The 25,456-nt window shown below is 41.0% G+C and overlaps 1 protein-coding gene across 2 annotated transcripts in view; it reads right to left on the minus strand.

The window, feature by feature from the left end:
* The window catches only part of LOC311137951 (natural resistance-associated macrophage protein 2-like), a 48,556-nt gene extending 24,376 nt beyond the window's left edge, over nucleotides 1–24,180 (minus strand). Inside the window, exons 1-2 of one of the 2 annotated variants that reach the window (XM_084172578.1) lie at nucleotides 24,069–24,180; nucleotides 8,237–8,329 (exon numbers count right to left, since the gene is read on the minus strand). In XM_084172578.1, coding sequence (XP_084028704.1) covers nucleotides 8,237–8,267 — 31 coding nt within the window. In that variant the 5' untranslated portion in view covers nucleotides 8,268–8,329; nucleotides 24,069–24,180. Of the gene's footprint in view, nucleotides 1–8,236; nucleotides 8,334–24,068 lie in introns of both variants that reach the window. The other variant, XM_084172577.1, reaches the window with a different exon arrangement.
* Nucleotides 24,181–25,456: the final 1,276 nt, after the last annotated feature.

Below are 25,456 nucleotides of genomic sequence, written 5' to 3' on the forward strand. Positions count from 1 at the left end.
TTTAAATAATGTATGCACTCACTAACTGTAAGTCGCTCTGGATAAGAGCGTCTGCTAAATGACTAAAATGTAAATGTAAATGTTGTTTATTAAACTACTTTTCATTCAAATCATATGGTTTGGTTTCAATACTTCAAAACCAAATGGTTTGATGGGTGCAACCACTCAACTCCGCTCACATACTCTGTGCCAGGACAACAACCTCTCGTCAGCAAGACAAAGGAGATGATTGTGGACTACAGCAAACGGAGGGCTGAGCACTCCCCCATAGTGGAGCGGGTTGAGAGCTTCAAGTTCCTTGGTGTCCACATCACTAAGGATCTATCATTGTCCAAACACACCAACACATTCGTGAATAGGGCACGAAAACGTCTCTTCCCCCTAAGGAGGCTTAAAAGATTTGGCATGGGCCGTCAGATCCTCAAAAAGTTATACAGCTGCACCATTGAGAGCATCTTGACTGGCTGCATCACAGCTTGGTATGGCAACTGCTTGGTATCCGACCGCGAGGCGCTGCAGAGGGTAGTGCGTACGGCCCAGTACATCGCTAGCATCTCCTGGCTTCCACGCATAGCCTACAAGCCACTGATGCAGACCTTTGGAACATCTACATTTCAAAAAGTCTAATAAATGCATGTAAAATAGCCTACTCATCACAATAAATCCATTATTTATTTTAGACAGATCTAAAGAAACATGATATGAAGAAAATGTAGTCTATTTCAGAAGAACAGAATAGCATTCTCTGAGTTGTCCTTATGTTAGGCCCTGATCTGGCTATGCCATATGGCTGTGGGCTACACTAGTTCATTTAGCAGGCAAGATATGATTAGAATTCCGTGGCATTATTTATATTATTTTATAGTATGAAGAAAACGGATTAAAATTGATAGATTAATTTGTATTTTAAGAATAATGACTAAAGGATTTCACCCCAAATACAGTATAAATGTGTAAACGGTGTTAGAATTATAAATGTATAAAATAGAAATGATATTTTCTCCAAATGATTTGAGGGAAGGCTATTTTGTGTTTTAATACATTCTAAGGCTGCATGATGCGACTCTAATGATGATTTGAAAAAAGTTGCATGAAAGGCATGAGCTCTGCTTGGTTTTCTGTGCAGGTTTACACAGTTCGTCAGTCTCTCTCATTCACAATTTGACAAGCACTTGATAATGCCTCAAATTTCCCAGCTGCATCCCATTTGTGTAGCCGTAATTCACCCCAAAAGAATCCATGCCTTTTGCGGCCAGTGGCCGTTGTGCCCTTGGGCTGAATATTATAATTCCCTTCTCCTGGCTGCGTGCCGAAGCACCTCTCACCGTCAGGTGATCGGGTCTTTCTCACAGGCTAGAAGTGAAGACAGACACATCGGGGACGCAACTGCGCGCGTCCTTATCCAATTCCGAGGCGCATATTGAAGATATTGGAAGAAATGTCATATACTTTTCGTCAGCCAAGATGATGAGCAGGCCTAACGAACAGCAAAAGCACTAGCCTATGTCAATCTACTATCCCCCATAGTACAAAAGTTGACCTATTCTATGCTATAAATGAATATTCCAAACAGTATAAAGGTGCATTTTTATGGTGAAAATTATCTTCCCCAAACTTGAAACTCACGCGCTGCTTATGTATGCCAGTTAGGCTCTACCCCCATTGTAAAGCGGATTCATGTGCTTCATTTTAAGAAGTTATTTGGCCACTTTAGTTGTGATACAAACCTTATCAAAACATATAGGCCTACGGGCTAGGCTACATGAGGTGCGCAACTATGATTTGAAAAAGTCTCAAAACGCATGGCTGTTTCTTGCCTTAACTGGGCATCATTCACAAGTAATAATATACAGTGAGGGAAAAAAGTATTTGATCCCCTGCTGATTTTGTACGTTTGCCCACTGACAAAGATATGATCAGTCTATAATTTTAATGGTAGGTTTATTTGAAGTGAGACAGAATAACAACAAAAAAATCCAGAAAAACGCATGTCAAAAATGTTATAAATTGATTTGCATTTTAATGAGGGAAATAAGTATTTGACCCCTCTGCAAAACATGACTTAGTACTTGGTGGCAATCACAGAGGTCAGACGTTTCTTGTAGTTAGCCACCAGGTTTGCACACATCTCAGGAGGGATTTTGTCCCACTCCTCTTTGCAGATCTTCTCCAAGTCATTAAGGTTTCGAGGCTGACGTTTGGCAACTCGAACCTTCAGCTCCCTCCACAGATTTTCTATGGGATTAAGGTCTGGAGACTGGCTAGGCCACTCCAGGACCTTAATGTGCTTCTTCTTGAGCCACTCCTTTGTTGCCTTGGCCGTGTGTTTTGGGTCATTGTCATGCTGGAATACCCATCCACGACCCATTTTCAATGCCCTGGCTGAGGGAAGGAGGTTCTCACCCAAGATTTGACGGTACATGGCCCCGTCCATCGTCACTTTGATGCGGTGAAGTTGTCCTGTCCCCTTAGCAGAAAAACACCCCCAAAGCATAATGTTTCCACCTCCATGTTTGACGGTGGGGATGGTGTTCTTGGGGTCATAGGCAGCATTCCTCCTCTTCCAAACACAGCGAGTTGAGTTGATGCCAAAGAGCTCGATTTTGGTCTCACCTGACCACAACACTGTCACCCAGTTCTCCTCTGAATCATTCAGATCTTCATTGGCAAACTTCAGACGGGCCTGTATATGTGCTTTCTTGAGCAGGGGGACCTTGAGGGCGCTGCAGGATTTCAGTCCTTTACGGCGTAGTGTGTTACCAATTGTTTTCTTGGTGACTATGGTCCCAGCTGCCTTGAGATCATTGACAAGATCCTCCCGTGTAGTTCTGGGCTGATTCCTCACCGTTCTCATGATCATTGCAACTCCACGAGGTGAGATCTTGCATGGAGCCCCAGGCCGAGGGAGATTGACAGTTCTTTTGTGTTTTTTCCATTTGCGAATAATAGCACCAACTGTTGTCACCTTCTCCCCAAGCTGCTTGGCGATGGTCTTGTAGCCCATTCCAGCCTTGTGTAGGTCTACAATCTTGTCCCTGACATCCTTGGAGTGCTCTTTGGTCTTGGCCATGGTGGAGAGTTTGGAATCTGATTGATTGATTGCTTCTGTGTACAGATGTCTTTTATACAGGTAACAAACTGAGATTAGGAGCACTCCCTTTAAGAGTGTGCACCTAATCTCAGCTCGTTACCTGTAGAAAAGACACCTGGGAGCCAGAAATCTTTCTGATTGAGAGGGGGTCAAATACTTATTTCCCTCATTAAAATGCAAATAAATTTATAACATTTTTGACATGCGTTTTTCTGGATTTTTTTGTTGTTATTCTGTCTCACTTCAAATAAACCTACCATTAAAATTATAGACTGATCATTACTTTGTCAGTGGGCAAACGTACAAAATCAGCAGGGGATCAAATACCTTTTTCCCTCACTGTATAATTCGCAAGTGATAGGCTAATATTGTCACCAATCAGACTATTCTTGATGTAATGTTGTCTTTACATATACTAAATAGTATGTGACATTTCCTTTGATTTAGAATAGACCATTATCATGCACCTGTCTCGAAACCGGGGCAGGGGAAAAAAATAAATGTCATCTATCCACTTAAATAGCGAATGGAGGACGCTTTTCCCGCGGTTCATTTTCATGCCAGCTGTTATGATGTTTACATAGTGTGATGGGAACCAGGTTGACTTTAGTAGAAAGTGACTTGGCGCCTCACAGTCTGGGGGGGGGGGGGGTCATGCATTCCATTATGCCAAAGGAGATTACTGATGTTTACCTTAGAATGATTAATGGATATGATATACTGACTTGGGGACAAGGGAATAACATCAAATAAGGGAGTGCCCACTGATGGTTACCAGATGTTTGTGAAGAAATGTGTACTCGAGGCTATATAAGCTGAGATATTGTCTTTGTTCAGTAGTTCGCAAGAGGCAAGAGGCAGAGCCCTGTCTGTTGTTATATCGAACCCGGTACCGACTATTAAACATTTGTATTAACTGTCCACAGAGTGTCTAAATATATTCTTACATCCTTAATTGCTTGATACCCTAGAAACTCATCATAACACGAGCCAGGTAGGCTATACTCCTGTTGTAAAGAGAAGCAAATGTGCTTAATATTAGCAATGTTGAGAAATAAATATAGTAGGCCTAGCCTATAGAAAGATGATGGGATCCTCCTCTTTTTAATAGAGGCCATCACTCTGTTTTCTCACGCAATTGCATTGCCTATAGAAATGTTGAGCAACATGAGTTCATGGGCTCCAATGAAGTGTTTGATTTCATTTGCATTGATGTCAGAGTGATTAGAGGGACACTAGAGTGCTGAGTACCAGGCAGTTAGCAAGTTTGGTAGAATACTAATGACCATCAGCAGCATCAGAGCTTGGAGAAGCCCAATTACCATGACTAAACGGTCAAGTGGAATTTGACTGCAGTCATGACTCGTGACCACCGGTGTGGCGGTATTATGGTGACCGTAACAGCCCTAGTAACATCACATCATTATGAAAGAATAGTAGAGCCTTGATGTGTCCTCACACTATAACAGTGCTACCTAAGTCTACTGAGAGTGATGGGAACTTTTTAGTAACCTATTGGACAGACAAAGTTAAATCACAGATGTGACGAACATAGTCAGGATTCTCTGTTGTTAGGCAAGAACTTGAGTGGTTCCTCTCACTAGGTTTGTGTAAAATGGGCATCTGACACAAATTCTACAGTTGTCTTATCTTATCTGTGACTGCAATCAGACTATGACCCTGTGGCTTTCCTTAGGCATATCCCTGGAACGAGCCAGGGATGAACAGAGTTCAGGCTAAACCCTTTGTCTCTCCTTGGCTATCTTCTTGATTGATTACAGCATGATGGGGTGGGGTTTGTGTATGTTTGAAAGATTAAGTATGGATCTGTCATGTCCAACAATCAATCTTCAGGTCAAGCCCGGGAGAGCCGGGGTTGAACAGAGTTTAAACTAAACATGAGTGTTTTTGCATGATAAGGACTGGATTGATTGTACTACTAAAAGTCCAATTTAGCCACTATCATAGACTAAGGAAGTGGGCAGAGCAGTGGAGAGAGGGAAACTGAAGATGGTGGTGGGGGAACCCAAGAGGGAGGGGCTTTGAGCTAGGATGTATGGGAATGACTATATAAACGGAGAGCTGAGAGGTAGAGGGGAGGTGCTCTGCAGATAATCTCGGCTTACGTTACTTTGTGTAATAAAAGTCTATCTTGATTCTACAAAAACTCTGGAAGAACTTAGATTTTTAATAAAGTATAGTGATAATTTTCTACATCAAGAGTCTGATACAAGGACCTGTACTCACTCAGGTTGGAGTGTTCTTTGTGCTTCTTTCTGTTCGCGCAACTCCCACGGACTCTCTGGTGTCTAAATCCAATCCTCTTTCTAACCTGAACTTCGGTTATGTAAGCTATATGTAGCCTACCTCACTGAATGTCTCAATAACTTCATATGTCAATATGAGTCAGAATGGCAAAGACTGACCTTTCCCCTTCAATCCGTGGAACAAAGCTTGGTCACAACCTCCTGATTTCTATTATTGCCAAATCACCCGAAATGACTGAAAAGCTCAAATTGGGAAAAACATTGAGAACCATTAACTTACCGACATGGAGGCATTGATGGGCTTTAGTGATGTGGTCAATTGTTTGCAGACTCATAATGGCTGTCTCCTACTATTTGCAAATTGAGCTAAATGCCTATCATTACCGAAACACATCTCATTACAGAATCTTTTTCAGGTCCGTTTGGTAATGAGAACCATAATTTCAGTAATGATAATAAGTTAATTCTAATGTATACTCAATGGGTGCGCTGTGTTGGTAATTTTATTTACTAGGACCACTACTTACACCTATTGTATAGATTTTTTTTTAAAACAGTTATTTGATTAAGTAAGGGTTGTCAAGAAATATGGGTGTATAAACCCCATTTAATTTACTTAAAGCTACAATCTGGAGTTTGTGTTTCAGCAAAGAGCAACCACACCACTTAAAAGGAGGATATCCCCCATTTTGACATGTGTACCCGTTTTAGCACTTACCTATACTGTTGTTTGATCCTAAGACACTTTATAGGCATATCATGTTATGCCATTTGCCCATTGGATCCCATTCAATTTATACATCTAAAATACATTTGAACCACACATATCCACATCATAATAGCAATATTACCTGGAAAGACCTTGGTGAAATTACTTTTTCCCAAAATGTCACTATGCTTAATTCCACATTTTACTTTTGAAAACACATGCACGTAATTACAGTATGAATACTTACGCTACAATAAGGGATATTTTAGTAAATTGCATTAAGATCAGTGATTCTATACTGAAAAAAAAAACAATGCAACAACTTCAACGATTTTACTCAGTTACAGTTCATATAAGTAAATCAGTAAATATAAATAAATAAATGAGGCCCTACTCTATGGATTTCACATGACTGGACAGGGGCGCTATGCCCACCCACTTGGGAGCCAGGCCCAGCTATTCAGAATGAGTTCTTCCCCACAAAAGGGCTTTATTACAGACAGAAATACATCAGCTGTCCGGGTGGCTGGTCTCAGACGATCCCATGGGTGAAGAAGCCGGATGTGGAGGTCCTGGGCTGGCGTTGTTACACGTGGTCTGCGGTTGTGAAGCTGGTTGGACGTACTGCCAAATTCTCTAAAACGACGTTGGAGGCGGCTTATGGTAGAGAAATGAACATTCAATTCTCTGGCAACAGCTCTGGTGGACATTCCTGCAGTCAGCATGCCAATTGCATGCTCCCTCAAAACTTGAGACATCTGTTGCATTGTGTTGTGTGACAAAACTGCACATTTTAGAGTGTCCTTTTATTGTCCCCAGCACAAGGTGCATTGTGGTCCTCTGTAGCTCAGCTGGTAGAGCATGGCGCTTGTAACGCCAAGGTAGTGGGTTCGATCCCCGGGACCACCCATGCACAAAAATGTATGCACGCATGACTGTAAGTCGCTTTGGATAAAAGCATCTGCTAAATGGCATATTAAAATTTAAATATTAAATTAAATATTAAATATTAAAAGGTGCACCTGTGTAATGACCATGCTGTTTAATCAGCTTCTTGATATGCCACACCTGTCAGGTGGATGGATTATCTTGGCAAAGGAAAAATGCTCACTAACAGGGATGTAAACAAATTTGTGCACAACATTTGAGAGAAATACGCTTTTGTGATCTTTTATTTCAGCTCATGAAACATGGGACCAACACTTTACATGTTGCTATTATATTTTTGTTCAGTATATTTTAAAATCACCATTGGCCTCATGGTGAAATCCCTGAGCCGTTTCCTTCCTCTCCGGCAACTGAATTAGGAGGGACGCTGTATCTTTGTAGTGACAGGGTGTATTGATACACCATCCAAAGTGTAATTAATAACTTCAACATGCTCAAAGGGATATTCAATGTCTGCTTCTTTTTTTTACCCATCTACCAATAGGTGCCCTTCTTTACGAGCCATTGGAAAACCTCCATGGTCTTTGTGGTTGAATCTGTGTTTGAAATTCACTGCTCAGCTGAGGGACCATACAGATAATTGTATGTGTAGTGTACAGAGATAAGGTAGTCATTCAAAAATCATGTTAAACACTATTATCCATGCAACTTGTTAAGCAAATGTGTACTCCTGAACTTATTTAGGGTTGCCATAACAAATGGGGTTGAACACTTGACTCAAGACGTTTCAGCTTTTCATTTTTAATTTAAAAAATAAAGAAAGAAATCCACTTTGACATTATGGGGTATTGTGTGTAGGCCAGTGACAAAACAAATCTAAATTTAATCCATTTTAAATTCAGGCTGTAACACAACAAAATGTGGAAAATGTCAAGTGGTGTGAATACTTTCTGAAGGCACTGTAAGTGAATCTACCGTGTACACTTTAGAAAAGGGTTATCACTCCCACTACCAAGCTTATCTCGTTGTAGTGCAGGAAGTTTTTGCACCAAAAAAAAAAATCAACATTCTAGAACAATTTTGGTGTGAATCTCACGTTGTCTTGAAAAAGGTCTTAGACCAAATGTTCATAATAAATGAGTTTTAATAAAACAATTCTACAATGTATTGTGTACACTGGCATAGGGCCTATAGTGCACCATGTGTGCTGAGCTGACCACAGTCTGGCGTAGGAGTGAGTGTGGTGGAGTGGGTCGTGTTTCTGTTATCATAAGAAGTTACCTTCCAGGTCTGCTTCCCGCGCTGTCTTCATCAGGGTGGGGTTGAACGGGGGTGGAGGGGAGGGGGAGCTCTGGAAAGGCAGGGACTGGAAATCTGTCTGGAAACAGACAACTGAAATTAAAACTATATATATATATATATATATACACTGCTCAAAAAAATAAAGGGAACACTTAAACAACACATCCTAGATCTGAATGAATGAAATAATCCTATTAAATATTTTTTCTTTACATAGTTGAATGTGCTGACAACAAAATCACACAAAAATTATCAATGGAAATCAAATTTATCAACCCATGGAGGTCTGGATTAGGAGTCACCCTCAAAATTAAGGTGGAAAAGCACACTACAGGCTGATCCAACTTTGATGTAATGTCCTTAAAACAAGTCAAAATGAGGCTCAGTAGTGTGTGTGGCCTCCACGTGCCTGCATGACCTCCCTACAACGCCTGGGCATGCTCCTGATGAGGTGGCGGATGGTCTCCTGAGGGATCTGCTCCCAGACCTGGACTAAAGCATCCGCCAACTCCTGGACAGTCTGTGGTGCAACGTGGCGTTGGTGGATGGAGCGAGACATGATGTCCCAGATGTGCTCAATTGGATTCAGGTCTGGGGAACGGGCGGGCCAGTCCATAGCATCAATGCCTTCCTCTTGCAGGAACTGCTGACACACTCCAGCCACATGAGGTCTAGCATTGTCTTGCATTAGGAGGAACCCAGGGCCAACCGCACCAGCATATGGTCTCACAAGGGGTCTGAGGATCTCATCTCGGTACCTAATGGCAGTCAGGCTACCTCTGGCGAGCACATGGAGGGCTGTGCGGCCCCCCAAAGAAATGCCACCCCACACCATGACTGACCCACCGCCAAACCGGTCATGCTGGAGGATGTTGCAGGCAGCAGAACATTCTCCACGGCGTCTCCAGACTCTGTCACGTCTGTCACATGTGCTCAGTGTGAACCTGCTTTCATCTGTGAAGAGCACAGGGCGCCAGTGGCGAATTTGCCAATCTTGGTGTTCTCTGGCAAATGCCAAACGTCCTGCACGGTGTTGGGCTGTAAGCACAACCCCCACCTGTGGACGTCGGGCCCTCATACCACCCTCATGGAGTCTGTTTCTGACCGTTTGAGCAGACACATGCACATTTGTGGCCTGCTGGAGGTCATTTTGCAGGGCTCTGGCAGTGCTCCTCCTGCTCCTCCTTGCTCAAAGGCGGAGGTAGCAGTCCTGCTGCTGGGTTGTTGCCCTCCTACACGTCTCCTGATGTACTGGCCTGTCTCCTGGTAGCGCCTCCATGCTCTGGACACTACGCTGACAGACACAGCAAACCTTCTTGCCACAGCTCGCATTGATGTACCATCCTGGATGAGCTGCACTACCTGAGCCACTTGTGTGGGTTGTAGACTCCGTCTCATGCTACCACTAGAGCGGAAGCACGGCCAGCATTCAAAAGTGACCAAAACATCAGCCTGGAAGCATAGGAACTGAGAAGTGGTCTGTGGTCACCACCTGCAGAACCACTTCTTTATTGGGGGTGTCTTGCTAATTGCCTATAATTTCCACCTGTTGTCTATTCCATTTGCACAACAGCATGTGAAATGTATTGTCAATCAGTGTTGCTTCCTAAGTGGACAGTTTGATTTCACAGAAGTGTGATTGACTTGGAGTTACATTGTGTTGTTTAAGTGTTCCCTTTATTTTTTTGAGCAGTGTATACATTAGAACACTGGAGAGACCAGTAACACTCTTATTTAGGATTTTGCTTCTATCTGGCCTTAAATCCTGACCAATTCAACTCTGGTCATTGTGGGTATCTGCAGGCTGTCATTCACTCTCGTCAGCCACTAAATCAGAGAAGGATCAATGTTTGTAAACGGTTAGAGTTCCGTTTATTTCCACCATTTCTCCACTTGGGCCTAAATACTGCTTTGCCTGAGAAGAGCAGGCCCGCTATAGAAAATGATTGAGGATTTGAAGAGTTAGGCTAAACTAAACAAAAGTAACCAAGAAAGTTATTCATAACAATGGGAAATAAGCACTCTTGAACCTATCAATAACCAATGACAGGAGACAACTGATATTGATGCTGAGTTACTAGTTCTGCAACAGCTAAATGACTCAGCAAGAAATGCACATGACCACTTCACTCATATTTGCCTAATAGTGAGAACATAACAAAAGCCTTTCATTGACCTCAATATTGTCACCCTGGTTAGAATACATCTTATTCAGTACACACACTAACCAACTTTCACTTTCCTCAATGTGAGGTTTTTGACAACCACCATCTCAGACAGTTCTGAAATCGTTTCTGTAGTTAGTAACAGACACGATTAGCATTCATGAAACATTTTGTAGAAATAGATTTATCAGAGAAATTAAGCTAATTGATTGCAGCCAAACTGGCCATTTTAAATTTATAGGATTCAGATATTAAATAAATGCATCCGATTTGGACCAAACTTCTTCCTACCAGTGATTAAGACATGAGGAATAAAAAAAGAAAGTCAAAAGCCAACACCAACCCCACCCCAACAACCAGTAGGCCTATACAGTATCAGTTCTCGATGTTTGACAAGTAGTATGAAGCTGTGGCTTGGAGTATTGCTTCTACATACCATGTAATGTATTCCCTGTGAATCTGGTGATGTTTTTTTCCCCCTGTTCAGAGAAATTAGGTCATCGACGTCGTTTGCATTATTTACCATAAAGTAGTGGGAAAGTACCACTAGATGCCACTGCCACACTTTTAATACATTTTGCTGGTCTCTTGTGTTTAAACAGTTTATTTGCAACTTTGGGTAGAAAACCAATAGATTATGAAAGAAAATGGTGTGGTCATCCTCACAATTCAAGCCAGTCCTCCATGCCAGTCCTCCATGAAAGCAATTCAGTTTGTCCTAATCGCAACCTAATTCTTCAACCCAACTCTTCTTGAATAGACCAACAAGTGCCGGGTGATTGTCACAAAACTGGCACTTGACCCAATTTATTATTATTTGTATTTATTTTTTATTCCACCATCATTCCACTTGGATCACTAAGATTTGGATCTGTTTTTATCTATTTCATAATTATTGTTTTGTTGATCAGATATTATGTATTTTACCACAATTTCTACAACTACCAACGCAAAAATTCTCTGTAACAGTTTGAAGTCCAAAAAAGTAATAAACAAATGAATGCCATTTTTTAAAACATTGCTTATCTAATGAAAAGGGCTGAGTTAAACATTACACTGAAAACAAATCTATTTAAAAGTAAATTCAAATGCATTTAGTAATTTCTCATTACCGCAACAACCTTTTCTGAATCTTGTTTTTTGTCATAATTACTTGTGTATACATGTTATTTTTATGTACACATATTTGGATAGGGAACAAAAGTCACACCATCAGATTAAGCCCAAATTACTAAAGTACACGTTTTATTTTTCCTAATATTTCCTAAATATTGGTGCATTACGGTAATGATAAGCAGGTTTTGATGATGAGAATGCATGTTTAGGTAATGAGTGTTGCATAGTTTGCCATTGAAAAACTGTACTGAGCTCTATTAGAGAATTAGTAACCCAATACATCACTTGTCATTTGTTAATCCCAAATGACTTGCATAATATTAAATCACCAATCTTAATGCAATTGACTAAAATACCCCTTATTTTAGCATAAATATAAGTACTGTAATATTTTCAAAAGTGGACTTTAGCATAAAAACAGTGAATAATTGTTTTTCTTTTTTTCTCCAAGGTCTTTCCAGGTAATATTGGTGTATTAGGACGTGGATATCTGTGGTTCTAATGCATTTCTAAATTGAATGGGATTCTATGGGCAAATGGCATAACATGGTATGTCTATAAAGTATCTAAATATGTGGCATATGGACCAAACTGTCTTGGGATCAAACAACAGTATAGGTAAGTGCTAAAATAGGTACACATGTCAAAATGGGAGATATCCTCCTTTAAATGGTGTGGTTGCTCTTTGCTGAAACAAACTCCAGATTGTGGTTTTAAGTAAATACAAAAATGGGGTTTATTCACCCATATGTCTTGACAACCCTTACGTAATCAAGTAACTGATGTTTTACAAAAAATCTATATCATAGGTGTAAGCAGTAGTCCTAGTAAATAAAGTTACTAGCACAGCACACCCATTGAGTATACATTACATTTGCTTATTATCATTACTGAAATTAAGGTTAATTACCGAAATGGACCTAAAAATGACTTGGTAATGAGATGTGTTTCGGTAATGATAGGCCGTAAACTCAATCTGCAAGTAATAGGAGACAGCAAACAATTGACCACATCACTAAAGCCCATTCATGCCTCTGTTGGTAAGGTAATGGTTCTCACATTTTTTCCTAATTTGAGCCTTTTAGTCATTTCGGTAATGAGAAAGTGTCGTAAAGGGGGTGTTTGAGAATAAGATCTTCATTCTGATGGCATATACATGAAGAAATTAAATGAACTTGTGCTCATCTAAGGACTACTCATCTAGATGATGCATCATGGGTGAATAAAATTATTTTTTATTTTTTACAGCAACTTGAAAGTGTTATGGTAATGAGAAACATGTCCACAGACAGTTTTTACATAATAAATATTATAGTTTCATGTGAATGTCAACTAGTATACCATTTGTATTATTTATGTACAAACTACAGTAGCATATTGTGTTTTATGAAAATAAATTAGATTTTTCTAAAGAACAATTTTATAAAATGACCCAAGAACTTAATCCGGACACATTTTGGTAATGATAATTTGTAAATGTCAAAATGTAAAATGCATTTAAAATAAACCACTGTGCCATAAACTAGGCATCTTAGTCTTCAGAATAATTGTTGATTGTTGCAGATGCATAATGGTTTTCTAACTCAATTTGCAACTGCCATTGTTAAAAGGGGAACTGCACCTGCTGATTTGGCCTCGTTTTTTGGCTTGCTCCTCAAGAAATGATGGCGGCCATGACAGAAGCCAAACGTGAGTTGGCTTGGGGGTGTGGTTTGATGTGGGTGTTTCTTGGGTGTGTCCTTGCCACCACCACGACACACTCATTTGTCAGAACCTTGCCCACAGCCGTTTCCCCCCACTCAATCAGAACAAACTTCCTTCAAGTTGAGTTCAATAACTACAGGCAGATGTATGGTGGGCTGCCAAAGGAAGCTTTGAAAAGGTCAGTAGCCTACAGAGTAATATGAGAAGAACGCAATATCTGAATTTATGTAGATATTTGATAACTTTCAAATGTACAGTGCGTTTGGAAAGTATTCAGACCCTTGACTTTTTCCACATTTTGTTACGTTACAGCCTTACTCTGAAATGGATTAAATTGTTTTTAAACCTCAATCTACACACATTTCCCCATAATGACAAAGCAAAAACAGGTTTTTAGAAATGTTTGTAAAACTGAAATAACACATTTACATAAGTATTCAGACCCTTTACTCAGTACTTTGTTGAAGCGCCTTTGGCAGCGATTACAGCCTCGAGTCTTCTTGGGTATAACGCTACAAGCTTGGCACACCTGTATTTGTGGAGTTTCTCATATTCTTCTTTCCAGATTCTCTCAAGCTACACTACCAGTCAAAAGTTTGGACACACCTACTCATTCAAGGGTTTTTCTTTATTTGTACTATTTTCTACATTGTAGAATAATAGTGAAGACATCAAAACTATGAAATAACACATATGGAATCATGTAGTAACCCAAAAAAGTGTTAAACAAATCAGAATATATTTTATATGAGATTTTTCAAATAGCCACCCCTTGCCTTGGTGACAGCTTTGCACACTTCGCATTCTTCAACCAGCTTCATGAGGTAGTCACCTGGAATGCATTTCAATTAACAGGTGTGCCTTCTTAAAAGTTAATTTGATGAATGTCTTTCCTTCTTAATGCGTTTGAGCCAATCAGTTGTGTTGTGACAAGGTAGAGGGGGTATACAGAAGATAGCCCTATTTGGTAAAAGACCAAGTCCATATTAAGGCAAGAACAGCTCAAATAAGCAAAGAGAAACGACAGTCCATCATTACTTTAAGACATGAAGGTCAATCAATGCGGAACATTTCAAGAACTTTTAACGTTTCTTCAAGTGCAGTCGCAAAAACCATCAAGCGCTATGATGAAACTGGTTCTCATGAGGACCGCCACAGGAAAGGAAGACCCAGAGTTACCTCAGCTGCAGAGGATAAGTTCATTAGAGTTACTGGCCTCAGAAATTTCCACCCCCAAATATATGCTTCACAGAGTTCAAGTAACAGACACATCTCAACATCAACTGTTCAGAGGAGACTGCGTGAGTAAGGCCTTCATGGTCAAATTGCTGCAAAAAAAAACACTACTAAAAGGACACCAATAAGAAGAAGAGACTTGCTTGGGCCAAGAAACACGAGCAATGGACAGACCGGTGGAAATCTGTCCTTTGGTCTGATGAGTCCCAATTTGAGATTTTTGGTTCCAAACACCTCATCTTTGTGAGATGCAGAGTAGGTGAACTGATAATCTCCGCATGTGTGGTTCCCACCGTGAAGCATGGAGGAGGTGGTGTGATGGTGTGGGGGTGCTTTGCTGGTGACACTGTCAGTGATTTATTTAGAATTCAAGGCACACCTAACCAGCATGACTATCACAGCATCCTGCAGCGATACGCCATCCCATCTGGTTTGCGCTTAGTGAGACTATCATTTGTTTTTCAACAGGACAATGACCCAAAAACACACCTCCAGGCTATGTAAGGGCTATTTTACCAAGAAGGAGAGTGATGGAGTGCTGCATCCGATGACCTGGCCTCTACAGTCACCCGACCTCAACCGGTTTGGGATTAGTTGGACCGCAGAGTGAAGGAAAAGAAGCCAACAAGTGCTTAGCATATGTGGGAACTCCTTCAAGACTGTTGGAAAGGCAGTCCTCATGAAGCTGGTTGAGAGAATGCCAAGAGTGTGTAAAGCTCTCATCAAGGGAAAGGGTGGCTACTTTGAAGAATCTCAAATGTAAAATGAGGAGATCCTTTTACTGAGGAGTGGCTTCCGTCTGGCCACTCTACCATATAGGCCTGATTGGTGGAGTGCTACAGAGATGGTTGTCCTTCTGGAAGGTGTGTGCCTTTCCAAATCATGTACAATCAATTGAATTTACCACAGGTGGACTCCAATCAAGTTGTAGAAACGTCTCAAGGATGATCAATGGAAACAGGATACACCTGGCAAAGGGACTGTGGTCCTGTGTAGCTCAGTTGGTAGAGCATGGCGCTTGCATTGCCAGGGTTGTGGGTTCGATTCCCACGGGGGACCAGTATGAAAAATGTATGCACTCACTAACTGTAAGTCGCTCTGGATAAGAGCGTCTGCTAAAATTACTAAAATGTAAAAATTTCTGAATACTTATGTAAAAGAAGTATTCAATGTTAAAAGTCCCAAACACACACTGTATATTGATTTGCAATGGTATTGGGTTGCATTGGGTTTAATGGTAAATGTCACTAATCACAATACATAGAGCGGTTTCCTGATCATTTTGTTTCATATATATATATATATATTTTTTTTTTAATACATCCATTATAAAAAATTTTAGGGCGGTCACAACATTTTAGCCAATAGCCCATTTCTCGATCAATGTTTTGAGCTTGTAGGAAAAGTCTTCATATGAGAATTGCATCATGATAGCCCCAAGAGAGCAGGGTGATTCTCATGAAACCAGTTGTAAAGAACGACTGCCCCTAAAAAGCAACTAATCCCTTTGAAAACTGCCTATGTGGGATCGATGTGTCAAACATTTATTCTAGTGTCAAAGTTGACTACAAAGTGTAAATAGGATCATTTTTGTCATGAAGTCAGTCTCATCTAAAACAGAGTTTAGAACCACAGTGTGTCACAACAAGTAAATTAAGGTTTGGCTTGGATTACAATTGTCAACAAATCATGCTTTCTTTTGCCTGAATGCCAAGCGTCACGTCTGGAGGAAACCTGGCACTATCCCTATTGTGAAGCATGGTGGTGGCAGCATCATGCTGTGGGGATATTTTTTTTGAAAATAGCTGTGCAGTGACGCTCCCCATCCAACCTGACAGAGCTTGAGAGGATCTGCAGAGAAGAATGGGAGAAACTCCCCAAATACAGGTGTGCCAAGCTTATAGCGTCATATCCAAGAAGACTCGAGGCTGTAATCGCTGCCAAAGGTGCTTCAACAAAGTACTGCGTAAAGGGTCAGAAATTACCGTAACCAAACAAACATTCTACACTATAAATTATGGTAATTTCAAGGTAAATGTAGGCTACTACTGGTGATACTGGTGTGCCATCCCCGCGGCCTCCGCATGGATTAGTCCACTCAGACAGGTGTGAATCAGACAGGTGTCTCGTGTGCAATAAATTATTTTTATATATTTGCCACTGCTCAACAAAAAAAAAATAATTGGTCGACCAACAGCCTATCGACCAAACAATCAACTAAATGTGATCAGCCCTAATTGGTAGGAAGGAGTTTGGTCCCAAATCGGATGTTAGGTACTATAATTATTGAATATTATCTGAATCCTATAAATTAAAAAATTGCCAATATGTGTGCAATTAGCTTAATTTCTCTGAGATCAAATTAAAATGTCAACAAAATAATGTTTCAGGAATGCCAATTTTACTTGTTTACAATTTCAGAACAATCTGAGATGGCGGGTGTCATGGCTTGCTGAAATGACATGGAACGACTTCCTATCCTTTGTCAACCTTGGACTTAAACCCTTATCAATGCATAAAATAAGTTGTATAGCACCTGTTTATAGGACTACTCACAGTCAAAATGGTCAAATTACCAGTCCCGGTCACTCATTCTTCCCATGAACAGAAGCATGAGACAGAAGAATGAGGGCGGAACAGAGAGAACAGAGTGGGAGCAGTTTTGCTCTCCCAACCTCGGGCCTCTACTCGCCCAGCTTCTCTCTCTCTACCAGACCTAATCTGTAAAAAACAGCTCACTCCATATCTATATATGTCACCTCCTTAACGGAACAAGGACCTTGCACACATACACACACACAATTTTACTTGTTTACAATTTCAGAACAATCTGAGATGGCGGGTGTCATGGCTTGCTGAAATGACATGGAACGACTTCCTATCCTTTGTCAACCTTGGACTTAAACCCCTATCAATGTAAATAAAATAAGTTGTATAGCACCTGTGTATAGGACTACTCACAGTCAAAATGGTCAAATTACCAGTCCCGGTCACTCATTCTTCCCATGAACAGAAGCATGTGACTGAGAAGAATGAGGGCGGAACAGAGAGAACAGAGTGGGAGCAGTTTTGCTCTCCCAACATCGGGCCTCTACTCGCCCAGCTTCTCTCTCTCTACCAGACCTAATCTGTAAAAAACAGCTCACTCCATATCTGTCACCTCCCTAACGGAACAAGGACCTTGCACACATACACACACACACACACACATCTACCGATCTCTTTTATTGCAGCCTAAATTAGGACTGAAACAAACCTTTAGGTTACATTCCTCACATGAGACAAGGAACAGTTTGACCTAGAAATGCCTCCGAGGGCTGAATTAACAGCTTAGCACCTTTAGAACATGTTATAAAGTTATGTTTAAAATGTTATACTAGGCTATAGGCCTTGCCAGAAGATACCGACCCTACCGTTATACTAGTTTACACTGACCTGCACAGAGGTCAGAACGCAATCATGGTTACATTAAGACACTGTGGTGCCAGCGTGAAATATGGGTCGGAAAACGTACCTCAATGCAAGGATGGGATATGCCATTGTACTCCAAATTGTACCTTTATCCACACTGCTCCATTGAGAATATTGAAATACTGCTAGTTATCCTGGACAACTGCCCTTTTAGTCCTCATGCTTGCTAGCAGTAGCCACAGCAGCCATTATTTTAAACAGTGACGTGATTTAAGGTATTTGTTTGAACCTGCAATGTAAAAAATGTCCATTCATTTTCAGCTACACTGCATACACTAAACTAGCCCTTTATCATAACTCTCAGTTCCATTACACATAAGAGTCATTTGACAAAGGCGTCTTTTGTACGGTGGAGTTTTGTTAAGAGCCCCGACACTCGGTCTGAACATTAACACGCATCACTTGCATTACGTTTTAGGAAGCATAAGGACCTTATCTTTCATATCAGCAAGATATATTTGTTTAAACATTACATTAATACACACCTTTATAGGGTTAGGATTCCCACATGGCCATATTTCCATGTTACAGCATGTGTTTACAGAAGTCAGACTGAAGACAGAGACCTGCGCTAATTAGCTATCTCGCATGCTCCGAACACCTGTGTGTAACGAAAGAAAAATACTGTCGGCTGCAGCTGTGATAAAGCCGGTTAAAACCGTGTACAGTAAGTGTGTATTTTGCATTTGTGAAATTATGTGATATGAAAGTAAAAGGCTTTATGTTTCTAGAACCATATCGCAATTGAGAATCAATTTACGTTTAGATGGGAGTATTGGCTGCCAGAGCCAGTCTACCTCTGAAAAAATGGATCTTAAACTGGAACTGACAGCGATTTAGCAACATGAAATCTTATTCAAATCTTTTCATATACACCCCCAGGAAGAATATGACACTTTTTTTTTTTTTTTTTTTTTACATTTTCTGACAAGCAAGCACTTAGATATGGTCATTTTCACATTTTCATAAATTCATAGAATGTTTGGTTATGAAGTATAGTAAAGCATTTGTGAAAATTCTATAGCAATATAGAACTGGGAAAGTGGCCGCACGTTTGGACAATATACGCTGCAGTAAATAAAGCCTAATAAAAAACATGTATTTTCAAGGACCGGAGTCTACGCAGACCGGTGCGCCATAGCCAATCAAAGCTACAGCAGGCCTATAGGCAAATAAGCTGTTTGCCACACGGGCCTGCCATCATTCACTTTGAACTGGACTGTGTGTTTACAGGCAGTAGCAACAGCACAACTTTAGATCATTAGAACGCATTCGCCAAAAGCCACAAAATACACCTGAATGGATTTCTGCAAATATGTCCTCTTACATTTGGGAACTTCAGAGTCCTATTGCTCAAACAACCATGAAAAGGTAGGCTCTCTCTCCCTCAGTTGCCTATGCCTTACTTTACTTAATAACCAAACATTCTATGAATTTATGAAAACTTGAAAATGCACAACAACATGATCAACAACTAAAGCTAGCCAGAGCGAGATAAGCTAAAAATCTAACGAGGGAACATTAGATAAACCCTCTCAAACTTAAGCTAGTTGGCCGTCAAAATTGCACTGAAACATTGGGGAATAGTAGCCTGCTCGTCCTTCTGCAGTCAAACCCACATTTTGACAACTGAACGTGAACATGCCTGCCCGCCCATTTGATCGATGCCAAATACATTTGATTGACAATTAAGAGATATGCTAACTGTGAATAACAGTCATTCAAGTTCAGCATAGCTAGCTAGCAAAGCGATTCACATTTCTTGCTAGCTAACCAAATGACACTTGCATCTCTAGCTGTAGCCACTGAAAAACGATATGAGTGGAAAAAGTCGGTCACTCACCCACTTCCCCAATGATATGACATCCTCCCAGCAGCTAGCTAACATTAGGTTCCGTGTTTTTAGCTTGCTAAATAAATATCTAACTACATAAACAAAGAATCCACGGGCTAGACATAGCCTATTTGTTGTTGTTTCTTAAACGTGCAACTGCGACCCAAACTGGCCATTGTTTTATTAGAAAAAAGATATCCCTTTATAAATGTCCACTTATGTACATAGGATGCTGTATATAGCATTTTAACATATTAAAACAAAAGAGAAATCATATTTATCAACCCTTTGTTGCTATGCTTGCAAATGTGCATAATATGGTGCGACCCTAATTAAAAAGAATTTAATGTCGTAACATTTAAACTTAAAACATGTTTTTAATTTTTTGGCGCTGCATGGATCACCGGTGCGGTTAAATGCAGCATTGCTGTATGGTGCACTCAAAATGTATTGTAACTGAGTAGCCAGCCTAGGCTACTGTTCAAATATTGCTGTAATAGGCCTACATGTTTCTCCTTTGCATGGTGTTTTGTTGCAGGTTTAGTTTTTTGGTTATTCATTGTCAAGTTTTAAAAACCAAAGCCAGACTGGAACATTTTAGTAGCCTAGCTAGGACTGTGGCATGTGTCTGTACACTTTCCCTCCGCTGCGCACAGTAAACGGGACACACGAAAGCAACACAATTGAAGTTGAATTCACCGATGGGAGCAGGGCAAAACATTTTATTTTTGGTCCAGCAGCCACTGTGGCAGTTAGGTTTAAAAATCTACCAGCCACTCAGATTTTTTACCAGCCTAAATATTATTATTTCTTCGCTAGAATTACTCCAACTAAACACAAAAAAACAGATGAGCATGCTTTGTACTGTTTCTAAAACAATATGTGTCTTCCTAGTAAGAAGTAGTGTGGTATATTGTTTAATTTCACAGATGAGACAAAAATGTTCACCTGCCCCTTTAAGGGCGAGAGGTTACAGTGGTAGCATGACTCGAGTCATGTTTGTACCTGTGAGATTTACATGCTGACTACACTGGGCACGTGCGTGCGTCCGTGTGCGCCATCATGTTGATTTTGTCCATCCACACCAGACGCGTTCAGGACACGCTGGTGAAATATCAAAACGAACTCTGAACCAACTCACTCTGACCATTTTACTCGCTGTAGCAGAGCTGATTAGGCTGTTTCCATGTCATCTAGAGCATTGGTGACTGTAAATGTGCTGCTAGCTACAATTTAATTACTTTTTTTGCCAACATTTATTGACACCGGTCATATTCAGCGGTTATTGCGAGTTCGTAAATTCATTAGTTATTCTGCTCTGGCACACTCAGACAAGAGTGCTCTGAAATCGGAGTAGATAGCCAGAGTGAATTTACAAACGCACCCAATATGTATGTCATGGAATAGAGTTCATTTTTAAAACCTCTTATAAAGTTGGTTTTGAAGCATAAACTTGGAATTTGATATGTTTACTGATATTATGATTGAGTGTTTCATATCTGCAAAGTAGTTAAAATGCTGTCAGTTCCACTTTAAGGAGTAACGGTAACATTAGGCTCCTTAAGAGATGCCCTTTCCCACCTGGACAAAAGGAACACCTACGTGAGAATGCTATTCATTGACTACAGCTCAGCGTTCAACACCATAATGCCCTCAAAGCTCATCACTAAGCTAAGGACCCTGGGACTAAACACCTCCCTCTGCAACTGGATCCTGGACTTCCTGACGGGCCACCCCCAGGTGGTAACGGTAGGTAACAACACATCTACCACACTGATCCTCAACACGGGTCCCCCTCAGGTGTGCGTGCTCAGTCCCCTCCTGCACTCCCTGTTCACCCATGACTGCATGACCAGGCACGACTCCAACACCATCATTAAGTTGGCTGACGACACAACAGTGGTAGGCATGATCACTGACAACAATAAGACAGCCTATAGGGAGAAGGTCAGAGACCTGGCCGTGTGTTGCCAGGATAACAACCTCTCCCTCAACGTGATTAAGACAAAGGAGATGATTGTGGACTACAGGAAAAAGAAGAGGACCGAGCACACCCCCATTCTCATCGACAGGGCTGTAGTGCAGCAGGTTGAGAGCTTCAAGTTCCTTGGTGTCCACATCACCAACAAACTATCATGGTCCAAACACACCAAGACAGTCGTGAAGAGGGCATGACAAAGCCTATTCCCCTCAGGAGACTGAAAAGATTTGGCATGGGTCCTCAGATCCTTTTTTGAGAGCATCCTGACTGGTTGCATCACTGCCCGGTTTGGCAACTGCTCGGCCTCCGACCGCAAGGCAATACAGAGGGTAGTGCGTACGGCCCAGTACATCAGCAAGCAGTACCGGAGTGCCAGGTCTAGGTCCAAAAGGCTTCTTAACAGCTTCCACCCCCAAGCCATAAGACTAATGAACAGCTAATCAAATTGCTACCCGGGCTATTTGCATTGTTCCCCCCACCCCTTCTTTTACACTGCTGCTATTCTCTGTTTATTATCTACGCGTAGTCACTTTAACTATACCTACATGTACATATTACCTCAATTACCTCAACTAACCTGTGCCCCTGCACATTGACTCCCTGTATATAGCCTCCCTACTGTTATTTTACTGCTGCTCTTCAATTATTCTCATTTTTTTACTGATCAATTTTTTACTTAACACTTATTTTTCTTAAAACTGCATCGTTGATTAAGGGCTTGTAAGTAAGCATTTCACTCTTTGATAAGAGTACTACTTGGACTAACACTAGACTATATTTATTTCCTGTAAGCTATTTGCCCACATGTGCTCACTTTGACATTGAGACACAGTCAAAAACAACTAACTAGCAAGCAAGTTGGGTCAACTGGATAGGAAGGGAGGCCAGAAAGTCTAGACATTTCTATGGTTGGCAGCTACCTGAAACGACCAAAAAGTAGGCATCAAAGGAGTACCATAAAGCAATGAACCAAATATGTTTTTGTTACTTTCCTTTTTCATTGACCCCGTGCAAGAAGTCAGTTGAGTAACTAGATAATCAAACTGCCTGGCTGGCCAGTTTGCTGATGTCTATGCTATCTATCTATTTAAGAAACATTGTGCCAAAACCTTAGCTGGATATCTAGGTAGCTAGCTGACAAATAGTTGTTTGACTGCACAAGGAAAATAACTACATTCCCTGGCTAGCGTTCCTAACGAGCATTGGTAGGCTGGACATATGACAGTTTTAACAAAACAAAAATGTCTGATAAAAACTAGTTAATTGCGTCCGCCATGGAGCCCAGTTTCATAATATTACCATATGCCCCAGCTGCTTGTCCTAGTTTTTAAGTAATCACGAAAAAACAGGCCTTATCTTAGGCCATTTTTCACCCCGCCAGCTCCTATTAGTTCTATTGAGCACCGTGGCACCAACTCGCCTTCCGAATGTTTTATTCCCAGCCCATTGTTCTACGTCACAATGCCTGCTTCGCTATTGTTTGCAATGAGACCTGCCCACGCTGGTAGTTAAAACGTCAACAACAACAACAAAAAATTACTCAGAAATCTGAGGTCGTCCCATTGTTTTCTATAGGGGAAATATTGGTATGTCTGTCTATTTCGCAAAATATCTCGCAATGTGTATATTTCGATTTTTTCCAAGTCGGGCACCATTTTAATCATGAGAATCTCCTCTTAATTATGTAAATCTGGGCAGCGAGTTCGGTTGTCATCAAAGGCTAGACCCAAAATACTTGTTGCCCTTGCCCTGAACTCCGCTCATTGTTTTACTATGGAGAAGCATGCCGGTCTATTTGGCCAAATATCTCTCAATGTGTATATTTAGATTTGTTCAAGTCGGACACCATTTTAATCAGGAGAATCTCCTCTTTGTAATTATGTACGTCTGGGCAGACCAGAAATAGTCCGAAGTTTTTATTTTTTTGTGTGCCATTTAGGCGAAATTGAATTCTTTGCATAATTCCAGTCAAAATAGGCTCTGCGAACGTTCGATTCAATTCATTTTCTATGGGCTCGCGCTAGTGTTCTAGCTTAGCCAACGTTCTATTGCCGTTTTTCAGCCTTGGGTGAATTTTTACTCGTTCTCGGTAGCTTCATCAACAATTGAACTTCAAATATGTGTTATGTAATTAACATTAATGATTTACTTTAAAACGTAAATAGACAGCTAACGCTAGCAAGTCCAGCTAACTTTGACCTCTCTGGCAAGCAATTAGCCTAACTAGCTAACAACTTAACTTGGATGCACTGTTGTTCGCCGGCTAAAACAACCACTGGAATGAATAGAAAGGCGTCGTCTTACCTGGATATAGCGTGTAAAAAGTATGCTCATGTAAATTTCATTACGTTAAATAACACCTAGATAAACTGACATAGCTAGCATTAGGACACTGTTGCCTAGCAAGTGAAGTGACACCACTTACGCTTCTTCCTTTTCTTCGGTGGAGTTTATCGGCAGTTGGCATCCAACGTTATGGTGCATTACCGCCACCGACTGTACTGGAGTGTGGGCCAGAGACAGGGAGAAACTCAATTCTACCTCCCAGCCCCGTTGCTCTAAAAAAAATGACATTCTACTCAATATACTCTTTAAACTAATTTCCTGTATCCCCTTCTCCCTCATACTAGATCTCAGCATCTCTCTTTCCTTCTGATACTGCCCACACTGTAGCAATACATGATCCACGGTATCTGTTTCCTGGCAATAATCACACTTTCCTGTTGGATACTTTGCTATCACATTTAAAGTCTTATTCAATCGGCTGTGTCCCACCCTTAATCTTGTAAAAAATAGCCTCCTCTCTTCTGGCCCTTCCTGCCATTCTACCCTCCCCGACTTTCCTCTGTACTTGAAATAAATGCCTTAGTATCTATATTCCACTGCTCCTGCCATCTCTGCACCATCACTCTCCATATCAGGCTTGTTGCCTCTGCCTTGCTCATTGAATCTATAACATCAACATCCCCACTAATAAGCGCTTGGATCTTTTTAACCATCTGTGTAAGTGGCTACAAAATCCTGATACACAGTATCCAGACGTCTCTTATACAAATCAGATGGTCAACACCCTCCCTATCTTTCTGTAGTCTCTCCAACACTTCTAGATCAACTACTGGAGCCGGGAGTAGCCATGGTGGATTTACAGGTATAGCTACCATTGGACTAAACTCCCTTCCATACGGTCCCATCTCCTTTGCCTGGGTATTGCAATGCAACATACATGGTCCTCATTGAGGAACGCCCAGCCCCCCACTCCTTCCCCGTCAGACAGCGCATCACATTTAGCACCTTCTTACACTTTCCCACCACTCTCTCAATGTGCATTAAAATCCCCACACCACATTACCTTACTTCTATCCTGGCCCTCCACCATCTCCAGCACGTCCAGGTCCAATATCTGACAGGGATTATAGTAGTTCACCACCACTAGCACCCCTCCTCTCAACCACACCTCCACCACCACATATTCCTGTTCAATACCTTTGCCTGGCATCCTGTAAGGAAGTCTTTGCTTTATGAAGGTGGCATTTCTACATTGTAGAATAATAGTGAAGACATCAAAACTATGAAATAACACATATGGAATCATGTAGCAAACAAAAAACTGTTAAACAAATCAAAATATATTTTATATTTGAGATTCTTCAAATAGCCACCCTTTGCCTTGATGACAGCTTTGCACATTCTTG

The sequence above is a fragment of the Coregonus lavaretus genome (genome assembly GCF_964263955.1).
Source record: "Coregonus lavaretus genome assembly, chromosome: 12".
NCBI lineage: Eukaryota > Metazoa > Chordata > Actinopteri > Salmoniformes > Salmonidae > Coregonus > Coregonus lavaretus.